This window comes from Canis aureus, chromosome 4, assembly GCF_053574225.1.
Source record: "Canis aureus isolate CA01 chromosome 4, VMU_Caureus_v.1.0, whole genome shotgun sequence".
Taxonomy (NCBI): domain Eukaryota; kingdom Metazoa; phylum Chordata; class Mammalia; order Carnivora; family Canidae; genus Canis; species Canis aureus.
Window position 1 is genome coordinate 26,292,964 of NC_135614.1, and position 12,624 is coordinate 26,305,587.

General features: G+C 40.0%; 1 protein-coding gene across 4 annotated transcripts in view; it reads left to right on the forward strand.

Annotated features, from left to right (window-relative positions):
* VCL (vinculin) overlaps positions 1-12,624 on the forward strand; it is a 115,409-nt gene that overhangs the window by 87,273 nt on the left and 15,512 nt on the right. For all 4 annotated transcript variants that reach the window (XM_077895068.1, XM_077895071.1, XM_077895070.1 and 1 more), the window contains exons 11-14: positions 2,808-2,998; positions 4,800-4,999; positions 6,147-6,275; positions 11,192-11,341. In XM_077895068.1, the coding sequence (XP_077751194.1) occupies positions 2,808-2,998; positions 4,800-4,999; positions 6,147-6,275; positions 11,192-11,341 (670 nt within the window). The remainder of the gene's footprint in view (positions 1-2,807; positions 2,999-4,799; positions 5,000-6,146; positions 6,276-11,191; positions 11,342-12,624) is intronic.

Here is a 12,624-nt window from a genome sequence, read left to right on the forward strand (position 1 = left end):
ACTATTATGAAAGATCCTTAAATACGACGTCCTCATCACAGCTGCTGCGTTTAAAGACTTTCATGGCATCATCCACTTTGATTATGTAGGAAAGAGGTGTAGCTTTGTTCTTTTGATTGATATTTTTCTCTCTTAAACAAACTGCAGCACGTGCTGAAAGAACATTACAAGAGTACAATGTCGAAGTAAAAGTTTCTTCTTCCCCACCTTAGTCCTCTAGCCTCTTATCTGGGGTTACCGTAGTCAAGTATTTTGTGAGATTTGGGTTTTCATTTAACTTGCATATTTCATTTCCTCTTCTTCCATGGGAGAACCTAACCTTTTTTCTGTGACAGGCATCTTGGAGTTCTTTCAAGTCTTGTATTGACCAAGAGGACAATGGTGGTTAAAAAAAAGCACATTCCTGTCTAGCTAGGGCTGTGAAATAGGAACTGAGTGGGAGCAGAATAGACACGCTTTAGGCAGAAAATTGTGATGAGACCAATTTAAATAATAGCTCAAGTTTGATTATATACCAAGCTTGATCATTTGGGGATGACTGAATTGTTTAGACTGAGAAAATAAATAATTTGACAATTGTACAATATAATGTCTATGCAGTTAGGTCTATGTTCATTAATATTAACCTATTTATATAATCTGTTTACATTCTTATTAGTTTAAAAATACTGAGAGGAGAAAACTATTTTAAAGACCTTAACACAATTCCATATACATATCAGGTACTCATTATGTTTCTTAATGATGAAGAGAGAATTGATGGTAATGGTATCAACAGCAAATGTCCCTGTGTGGTCACATGCCATCATTCCTTATTATAACATGTACATAGCTTCCTGGCAGTAGTAGTACGATCCACTCCTGGGAGCGGGAGCAACCATGATCAGAACCATGATAAATAACCTTCTTTGCCCAGCTCTATAATGGAGAAGGTATTGAGATTTAAAGTCATAAAGGAGTTCTTAGGAGAGTATCTAAATTAGTCATTCTGGCAGGTAGAATAATATTTTCATTTTTATTGGTGAGACAGAGAAGATTCATCTGAAGTTTTCTCTAAGTAGACTTGAGATATAAAATGCATTAGACTTGGTATATGTTCATAGTGGTTAGAACCTGAAGTCTTTGGAGTAGGGTTTTGGGGGCAGTAATCTCCCTTTGTGATACATAATTGTGGTTTTCTTTTTATTTCTGTGTTGATGGTCTTGTTGAAGTTCTTTGGTTGCAAGGAACTAACTCAAGTAAAAAGTGGAAGTTTATTAGAAATATGTAGAGGCAGCTAATGGAGCTTGATAGTTTGAAGTATGGCCAGGTCTAGTGGAAATTGCAAGCTCCTCCCTCCATCTCTTGATAGTTGTATGGTATGCTGTCTGCTTCACTCTGTGTGTTGACTTTATTTGGGTTCTTTGTCTAGCTTTCACCTACCTGTTCCAGGCATAGTATGGCTTTCCAGTTCCAGATCTACCACTAGTTGACTATGTAGTGTTTTTGAAGTATGGACCAAGGACAACTTACCTTAAAATCATCTGGGAAGGTTGTAAAAAAAAAAAGTACACCCTGGACCCCTCACCAGCATACTTGATCAGAATCTCTTTTGATGATAGATTTAACAATCTGCATTTAAAACTAAGATCCCAGGTGACTTTTAGCCATATTGGAATTAGGTACCTTGCTTGACTGTGGTCTTGTTGTCTTTGAGTTAGATAACCAGTTTAATCAGTTATAGCAAAGATTGGAGAATTACTTGATAGCAATATAAGTTTCTAAGAGTGAGGACTCAAAAGTTAGAGCGCCTAGGTTTGAATCCTGAGTCCACCAAAGAAAGTGATAGACCTTGGGTAAGTTGTCCAACCTTTTGGCACCTCAGTTTTGCTTTTTGAATAGCGAGGATAACTTTGGTGTTTACCTTATAGGGTTGTTGTAGGATTAAATAATAGGAGTGTTTGCAGTAGTAACTATCAGAGTTGGAACTCAAAGGACTGTACTCCTGGGCACCTGGGTGGCTCAGTTGGTTAAGCATCTGCCTTTGGCTCAAGTCACGATCTCAGGGTCCTGGGATTGAGCCAGGCTCCCTGCTCAGTTGGATGTCTACTTCTCCTTTTCCCTCTCCCTACCTCCTGCTTACCCCACTAGTGCTCTCTTTTTCTCTTTCTCTCTCTCTCAAAAAAAAAAAAAAGGATCGTACTACTACTAGTTCCATAGCTAGTTCTTTTTTTTTTTTATTTTTTTTTAATTTTACTTATTTATTGATGAGAAACACAGAGAAAGGTAGAGACATAGGCAGAGGGAGAAGCAGGCTCCCAGCTGGGAGCATGGTGTAGGACTAGTCCAGGACCCCGGGATCACAACCTGAGCCAAAGGCAGACGCTGAACCACTGAGCCACCCAGGTGCCCAGGAGTATAGTCCTTTGAGTTCCAACTCTGATAGTGCCCCCTACTATAGCTAGTTCTACAACTACTTCAACTACTGTTATACAACATACATGGCTACTTGAGCCCACCTAGTTCCTGAGGGAAGTAGTATTTTCTGCAATGGCTGAGTGTTGCTTGATTGAGCTCGGCTAACCAGATGGTTGAGCTTGATTGAGGTAGAATGACTCAATCTCCTATTTAATGTTTTAACTGGGATAATGCAATCTGAATTTAAATTATTAATTTCTTAATTTAGTGCCAAATAAACCATTCTCCTTCCAAACTAAGCTAATAATAATGATTAGCAATTTATCATCTCATTAGCATTTGTATAGCAATTAAAATCATCTCAGTGTAAATAGTGTCTGTGACAGGATGGCTTTTTTTTTTCTCTTCAGGGGCAAAGGAGATTCCCCAGAGGCCCGAGCATTGGCCAAACAGGTGGCCACAGCCCTGCAGAACTTGCAGACCAAAACTAATAGGGCTGTGGCCAATAGCAGGCCCGCCAAGGCAGCTGTCCACCTTGAAGGCAAGATTGAGCAAGCACAGCGGTGGATTGATAATCCCACAGTGGATGACCGGGGTGTTGGTAAGGCCATAAGTGCACTTAACCTTCATTAAACTGGTCTCAGTGAAAATAAGCAAGATGTTGATAGAGATCTTGTTCGTCTGTAATTAGGTGCAGAAAGGGTTCTTAGCTCCTGGTAAGTAAGTCATTCTACAACATGACTCCATTTCCAAATGTAGCTGATATGATTCCTGTGATTTAATCAAAAAGAATTAGCAAATAAATGATCTTGCTATGGGCAAATAGAAAGGTCCTTAGATTGGAATTGAAATTTTGAACTAATTATTTTCAGTATATAACTGTGTATACTTCTATTCTATTATATTTCTATTACAGTCATTGGAAAGTACCCAGTTAAATGTAATTTTTGAAAATAAGTAAGAGGCACTTAGGTACCAAGGTTATTTTCATTTGTAAGGGCTCTTGCATCACATAGTCACCAGTGGAATTGATAACTGAGAATTTTGATTTTGGGGAGATTTTAGGGATGAATCTATAAGAATTTAGGTCATTTTATGATAGCAAGCCATCTGAAGCTGAAAGATCTGTTTACTTCATTAACTGTATTTGTTGGATAAAAAGATAAATTTTTAAGTTGGTGATTCCTGGTGTTGGGGAATCAGACAGATGCATAATTTACTGGGGGAGGAATAAATTGGTATAAACGTTCTGAACAGCAATTTAGTATTACATGTTAAGAGCTTTAAAAAAGTTCATACTCATTGACTTAGCAATTTGACGTAGAGGAATTCATTATAAAAAGTAATTAGACATGTTTCTAAGGAATTACACACAAGAATGTATATAAATATAAATGTTTAATATGTATGTGATCAATAATTATAAGTAATATAAAATATTATATAGATTTTTTTTAGGTCATGATTTTTTTTAAAAGATATTTATTTATTTATTCATGAGAGGACAGAGGGGGTGGGGCAGAGACACAGGCAGAGGGAGAAGCAGGCTCCATGCAGGGAGCCAGATGCGGGACTCGATCCCGGGTCTCTAGAATCAGGCCCTGGACTGAAGGCAGGCGCCAAACCGCTGAGCCTTCCGGGCTGCCCTTAGATCATGATTTTTAAAGATATTCAGTGATGTGGAAAAATGCTCCCATTAAATAAAAGAAGCAAGAAAAATTAATGTAAAGTATGATCTCAATTTTATAATAGAGAAATGTATATTTGTATAGGAACATGCAATGCATCAAATAAACTAGAAAATTTACAATAACAAGGATGGATCTAGACGGTATAATGCTAAGTGAAATATGTCAGAGAAAGACAAATCATTTCTCTCATGATTTCACTCATCTGTAGATTTTAAGAAACAAAACAAATGAACTAAAAATTGAAATAAACTAATAAAACCAGACTTAACTATAGAGAATAAATTGATGGTTACCAGAGAGGATGTAGGTAGGGGAATGAGTGAAGTAGGTGAAGGGGATTAAGAGTATGCTTATAGTGATGAGCACTAAGTAATGTACAGAATTGTCAAATCACTATATTGTACACCTGAAACTAATACGACACTGTATGTGGCCTATACTGGAATTAAAATTAATACATTTTAGTAGAATAGTTTTTAAAAAGACCAGAAGGAAATGTTCAACTGTATCAATTTCTGAGGATTATGGTGAATTATCTATACTTATTTATACTTTTCTGAATTTCCTACAGTTTTCTATTATGAGGGGCAAAAACCCCACAAAATGTTACTAATTAAACAACAACAACAACAAAACCCCAACAATACAGCAGTTTACCACACTTGCCTTCTTTGGGTCTACGTGAATTACAGTGCTTTCCTCTGGATCCAGGTCAGGCTGCCATCCGGGGGCTTGTGGCCGAAGGGCATCGTCTGGCTAATGTCATGATGGGGCCATATCGCCAAGATCTTCTTGCCAAGTGTGACCGGGTGGACCAGCTGACAGCCCAGCTGGCTGACCTTGCTGCCAGAGGGGAAGGAGAGAGTCCTCAGGCGAGAGCACTTGCCTCTCAGCTCCAAGACTCCTTAAAGGTAAAACTTGGAAGCATATATCATTACATCTGTGTGCTTACCATTATTGACAAACTAGGGAGGCAGAGAGATTTTTAAAATACATAATTTCTTGAGTCTGGCGAAAGTGAAGAGTGGATCGAGGAGGATATAAGGAAGTCCAGAGCTTATTAGGAAAAAGCTCCCTTGTGTTTGACAGCGGCTGAAGTTTCTTTCTGAGTTTCAGTCAAGTGGGAGCTCTTTGGGGATATTTGCCCTGCTGTCACCTGTACTTCTTTATTTGGTCCATATTTTTCTTAAAATGGACTCCGTTTTTAATCTTAGGTGGATTTATTTAAAAGAAAAATTTATAATAAACCTGAAATCATGAGCTTGATGAGCTAGTTATATTTTTCCTAATATTCTTTAAAAGAAAACACGGAATTATTAAAATAAGAACACCAATCTAACACTGAAAATCATCTCAGGTATCATGAGCTACTCATCTTGAGAAACAGTGGGAGAGACTGAGACTTCTTTGTATAAATCCAGAACACTTAGGTCAGACTAAGTGTGATAACTACAAAAAGGAGCCTTTTCATGACTTCTAAGAACCGTCTTTAGACTCATGTTAAGAAATGGGTACATACACTGGTTATCAAGTTATTCCAGAAACTTAACTGAAAAAACATGTATCCAAAAGAAATTTCCATCATTAAGTTATTTACTTGTAATGTGAGAAAATGCTTAGAAATTTGGGACTGTGTCCACCCAACCATCCTTATAGCTTCTGTGGTCATTATCAGGCTCCTCCAGCATTGGGAGTGGTGAGGAACTTCATTTCATTTCAGGGTCTTCTGTGGGTTCCTCCCCATGAATCTCAGTATGATTTCTTAGAGGCCACCAAGAAAAGAAGTAAGATTTCTTGTTTGGGTGGAGCAGTCTCCAGGGAAATGTGGGTCCTGTCTTACTCTTTCTACCAGACACTGATCTCTTAGAGGATAGGATTCATATCTTACACCTGTTCCGTGCTGGCGCAGTACTTTGTACATAGTTGATAGTAAATACTTACTGAGTGAAAGATTGAATGAATGAATGAATGAATGAATGTGTCACTGAAGTGAGGACATTGGCAGATGTGCTTTTTGGACATTTTTGGTAATTTTTATTTGTAAACAATGTTTTTAAGGATCTGAAAGCCCGGATGCAGGAGGCGATGACTCAGGAGGTGTCAGATGTTTTCAGCGATACCACAACTCCCATCAAGCTGTTGGCAGTGGCGGCCACTGCACCTCCTGATGCTCCCAGTAGGGAGGAAGTGGGTATCTGAGGTCTTCCATTTCTTCTCTTGGCCAGCTGTAAACACACACACACTCGTATATATTTGTATATTTGTAAAGGCAAAATGTGATTTCTGTGTGCATCAGGGGCAGTGGTTGGGAAATTGTGGATGAAGTGTGGGAGGGCAGAAGAGGGAAGGCCTTGCCACATCCTCCTTAGTCATCAGGTGTATCAGTTAGGAATGTCTTTAGAACATGTCTTCAGTTGTAAGCTGCAGAAGACCTGACTATCAGAGACAAAAACAAATGGGTTTTCTTTTTATTGTGTGACAAGAAACATGGAGATAGGTGATCCTTGACAGGTTCAGCAGTTTGTCATCATGAGATCTGGCATACCTGTGATTTTCTTGGTCTTTTCCTAATGGTGTGAGATGGCTGCTATAACTCTATGCATCATGTTCAAAGCAATAAGAAACAAGGGGTAGGGCCCTCCAGTCATAACTGTCCCTTTTATTAGGACATTTTATTCTCAACACAGAATTCAAGGCAAGCCTTTTAAATGATTTGATGTCATTCAGATATTCAGCCTCTTCCGATGACTCCTTCCTCTTCCAGAGTGAAGCCAGCGTCCTTAAAATAACAGTAAGGCCAGTGATGTGCTGGCAGGACAGCACTCCAGGAAAGTCTAAAGACCAGAACACCCTAATTTGTAAAGCTTGTTTATTTCCATGATGTAAATATTCCCATCATGACTGTTTGTGGAGTCACTGAAAGCAGAGTTGGGAAGGAAGAGATGGGCATGTTTGGCTCTGATGAGCTGGTGTGAGTTGTTCTCGAAGCTTCCGGGGCACCACGGTCGCTGGTTCCCGCCTACTTCTCTGACCTCACCCCTCATGCTCCTCTGTCTACATTGACCTCCTGGTGTTTCCTGGGCTGCCATGTTTATGTCTACTGTGTTCTCACCTTGGGGCTGTTGTACTTGTTCTCTCTGTTCCTCCCATAGATAATTATTTGTATTATTCATTCCCTTTCTTCATCTCCTACTGAAATGCCACTTTTGGGTCACTGCCTAAGATAGCAACCCCAGCCCCAGCCCTGGGGATTTCTTAATCTCCATATCCTACTTTTCTCCTCAGCATTTTTCAACATTTGACATGTTTACTTCACTTTTTGTTTGTCTGTATCCCTCACAGTAGCCTGAGAGGCCATGCAGGCAAGGACTTTGTTTTGTCATACTTTATTCCCAGTTTTTTTTCTTTAAATATTTTATTTAAAATCTTTATAAGATTTTAGGGATCCCTGGGTGGCGCAGTGGTTTGGCGCCTGCCTTTGGCCCAGGGCACGATCCTGGAGACCCGGGATCGAATCCCACGTCGGGCTGCCGGTGCATGGAGCCTGCTTCTCCCTCTGCCTATGTCTCTGCCTCTCTCTCTCTCTCTCTCTCTCTCTCTCTGTGACTATCATAAATAAATAAAAATTAAAAAAAAATAAAATCTTTATAAGATTTTATTTATTTGAGAGTGAGCGAAAGAGAGAGCAAGAGAAGGAGAGCATGAGCATGAGCAAGGAGAGGGGCAGAGGGAGAGGGAGAAGTAGAGGGAGAAGTAGAGGGAGAAGCAGGTTCCCCGCTGAGCAGGGAGTCTGACTTGGGGCTTGATCCTGGGATCATGACTTGAGCTGAAGGCAGATACTTGACTGACTGAGCCACTCAGACCTCCCTTTATTCTCAGTTCTTTTTTTTAAATTTAATTTTTTAAAATTTAAATTCAATTAGCCAACATATAGAACATCATTAGTTTTAGATGTAGAGTTGAGTAATTCATTAGTTGCATGTAAGATCCAGGGCTCCTCACATCATATGCCCTCCTTAATGCCCGTCACCCAGGTACCCCATTCCCCCGTCTTCCTCCCCTCTAGCAACCCTCTTTCCCATAGTTGAGACTCGCATGATTTGTCTCCCTCTCTGATTTCTTCCCATTCCATTTTTCCTCTCTTCCCTTATGATCTTTTGCACTGTTTCTTATATTCCTCATATGAGTGAAACTATGTCGTAATTCTCTTTCTCTGAATGACTTATTTCACTCAACATAATACCCTTCAGTTCCATCCATGTCATGATGTAAATGGTAAGATTTCATCCTTTGTGATGGCTGAGTAATATTCCATCTTGTGTAGTATATATCTATCTACATCTATATCTATATCTATTTATATCTATCTTCTTTATCCATTCATCCACCGTTGGACTTCTTGGCTCAAAAACAGACACATAGGGACACCTGGGGGGCTCAGTGGTTGGGCATCTGCCTTTGGCCCAGGGCATGACCCTGGGTCCTGGGATCGAGTCCTGCATCGGGCTCCCCACAGGAAGTCTGCTTCTCCCTCTGCCTATGTCTTTGCTTCTCTCTCTGTGTCTCTCATGAATAAATAAAAACAATCTTAAAAAACAAACCAACCAACCCCAAAACAGACACATAGATCAATGAAACAGAATAGAGAATCCAGAAATGGATCCTCAACTCTATGGTCAGTGAATCTTCTGACAAAGCAGGAATGAATATTCCCAGTTCCTAAAACAATGCCTGGCACATTGTTGGTGCTGAATGAATGGAATTAAAGCCTTTCCCAGAAATCCTCCAGGAGACTTTTGCTTATGTTTCATTGGCTAGAACTCGGTCATATGGCTGCTCCAGCTGTAGAGGAATCTAGGAAAGCAAGTATTGGCAGCAAAGAAGAAGGGGCTGTTGGGTCAGGCACCTAAGACCAGGTAGAACTGGTGGGTGGAGGTTTGTGTTATTCCTTTTTGCTGATGACACCCGTTTTCCTTCTTTAGCCTAGGTCATGGCACAGTTCAGCTCATGGTCCCCTTCGACTAGGGTGATTTGCTATTCTTTTCATTCCAGAGTTCTCTGAGTCTTAGACTAGTAGAAAGAGTCTCTGCTGGTTCCTTGGTATGTCAGCATGTGTTGTCCACTGTCCCCCTCTCTCCTCTCTCGGAAATGTGTGAGTCGCCATTGACTCTTCCCACACCAATAAATATCTAAGGCAAGCTAATTTGATCTCACAAATATTCCTTGAATCCTTTACGTTTTCCATTCATGTTGCTACAGCTCTGGTTCTGATCCTTGTCCCCTGTTACCTAAATGACTGCACAGCTGTGACTGGTCTTCTTTGAATCTGTCACTAAGCCACCAATAAAATAAAAATACAGATTTGACCCTATTTCACTACTTAGCCCTTTGGCAGGCCTTCCCTCTCGCATAGGATAAAGCCAGAGTGCCAGGATCTGCTCCTAGTACTCTCTTTATGCCTGTTTCCCACAAGCGTCTGCTTTTCAGTTCATGCCCCAGTAGCCCTTAACTGCTTATAGTTTCCTACAGACTCTGTCCTTTCTCTCTTCCTTGTCTCTGTTCTTTTTGTTTCTAATTACCTTTCCCTTCTTTTTGGGCTAATTCCTATTTATCCTTTATCCTTTTATCCTTTACTTCCTGGATAGCTTTAAGCTCCCTTTTGCTCCCATGATGTCAGCGCTTAGGTTTATGATTGTACATCATACACTCTAATATAAGTATCTGTTTATGGGCCTTTTTTTACATCTCAAGGATGTGAGCTCCTGAGTTGCAGAAATTGTGCCTTATTCATTTTTTGTATCTTCAGCACCTATTCCAGTGTTCTGGCACATAGTAGGTGCTCAGTAAATTTTGACTGAGTGATAAGAAAAGCAGGCCAAACAGCCAGTTAAATCAGAGGATGCAGCAGACAGGGCTGGAATTGGGATGATTAAGTAGGGTAAACGAAAGCCTTGTAGATCCAGGGGTGGGAGACCAGCCAAGATAAGAAACAAGGACTGAGGCTAGGAGATCAGAGGTTCAGACAGAGATTCTGAGCATTAAATGGCAAGAACCCAGGTGGCTGAACCCAAACAAGAGGCCAGTGTGGGCAAGAGACTTGAGTGGGTCAACCCAGCACCCTGGCGATTCGATTGGAACCTGCTGCTGAACCAGGAGACCTTTAGAGCTTAGAGATGGTCTGCTAAGAGTCAGAACTGCCCCAGTGGGGCAGGTAGATCCCTGGGGGAAAGCATAGAAGAGGATGGATCCTGTCGGCAGTTTCTGACATGCTCTGTGTAGAGTGTAAACCTGACCGGGCACTGGTATGCCTTGTGTTTTCAAGCACTGTTACCCTAACAAGCGACAGAAGAGCTTTTGTCATTTTATCTGAGTTAAATAGTCCCCTTCATCATACTCAGCCTTGCATTAATATCCACATCAAAGGATAAGTTAACTTTTTTTTTTTTTTTTTAATTTGAGAGGTGAATGAACAATTCAGTAGGTGGTTTTGTATTCAGGGTAATAAAAATCAGCCTTCCTTGCCCTAGTCTCAGGCCTGAGTGTGAGCACCAGCTATCATTTTTCCCTTGGAGGTCAGGAGCAGAGTTTTTACAACATTAATGGTAATGGATATGAGAGGGATGCTGCCTTGAGGCGGCTGGAGTTCAGGTTAGGACGAGGATGTTCTTGGCCTTTAATGTCACCAGCCAACTACACTGGAGCCTGGGTGGGTTTGTCTGTCTTCCTGAAACTACAGGATAAGACTTTTGGGAACAGGGAATTTTGAAGTCTGTGGACTCCTTATTGCAGACTACACGGTGCTCTGTATCTTGTCTGCACTTGGTAAGCATTGGTTGAACTGAAATTCGAAGTTGGGTAGGAAAAAATAAACAAAAACAAAAACCAAAGTTGGGTAGGCTGTGCGCATGCACGCATGTGATGCTTATGGCCAAACCTCTGAGGACACAGAGCAAGGTCAAGACCTGGCAATCGCCAGATTGTTGTCATCTGTGAAGTTGTTGCTTGAGTGGTTACTGCCTCTACTTAAAGAGAGTTTTTTTCTTTGGCTTCTTGACTTCTTTTACTGACATAAATTTTCCTAATTTCTTTGTTTTTTCCTCAAGGTATTTGATGAGAGGGCAGCTAACTTTGAGCACCATTCAGGAAGGCTTGGTGCCACAGCGGAGAAGGCGGCTGCTGTTGGAACTGCTAATAAATCCACCGTAGAAGGCATTCAGGCATCAGTAAAGACGGCCCGAGAACTCACACCCCAGGTTGAATTTTGTTCACTTTTCGTTGTTTCAGTACTCACCGTATAGTGTGCAGTAAAGGTCAATTATAGAATAGTTTCTATACATTTTTGAACACTTACTCTACATTGTCATGAAAGAAACAAACTCACAGTGTCAAAATCATTTTTGTATTGTTTTAGCTTTCTACAATGATCATAGATTACTTTTGAGAGTAGAAAAAAGTAGTAAAGCAACCCCTGCTCACACACCCATAATTTGGGAAATATTTGGATAATCTTGAGAGGTTAAGTCTATTTTGATTGCAGAGCGTCTGCCTTCCCCACATCTCTTTGAGGATATTTTTAAAAACTCCGGTTGTGTTCATAACTTGTTTTCTTTTTTTCTACTTCATTATATAACCACATTATAGCCAGTATGCTGTGAATAGTATACTGGTAGAGTGGGAGCAAAAGAAAACAAATTGGGTGGAAATTGAAGTTCTAATATGTAATAAGTATTCTTAAAAATACCAGTCCAACATCTTTTAGTGTGATGTTTGCACTTTTTTTTCTAATCAAATTATAGAGAATTCATTTAAAAAATTTGATTTATTCGGCAGATACGTATTGTGTGCCTTTAGTATATCAGGAGCTTTACACATCTGTGATACTGGCTTTGGTGGGAACTTGCAGGAAGGGATGGAAAAAATCCACACCTCTTTATTGTTTGTTTTTTTGCCCACGTGGCATGTTAACAAATTAGATTCTCTTGAAAAATCACACATGTCCAACTTTTAAAAAATATTTCCATAAAATATAAACATGTGTAACTTTCTTTAAAAATTTCCGTAAAACATAGAACATAGAACATAGGCATTTCGGTATAAAACTGAGATTCCTAAAAAAGAGAAACAGAAAATTAAAAATACCAACTATGGAAAGAGTAAGGATTTTGGAGACAGATCTAGACTTGCATCCTCTGTGACTCTGAGTTTAATCATCTGTAAAATGGAGGGAATTCCTTCCTAATGGATATTTTGGAGGATTAAGAGGATATGTGTGTAGCCTGTAACTTACCAAATATTCGGGCAGTGTTAGTTCCTTCCCCAGCTCCTCTAACTGGTTTGCCAGGAGCTCTTGAGCAAGTCGCTTACATTTTCTAGGTCTTGGTTTTTGCATCTGTAAGTTGGAGGAATTACCTACCCATCCTGTTTCCTAAGGGGTGTTGTGAGATAATGGATGCAGTAAGATAATGCATGTGGAAGTACTTTGTGAACTGTAGCTAGTTCCTTTTTTTTTTTTTTTTTTTTTTTTTAAATCTGTAAG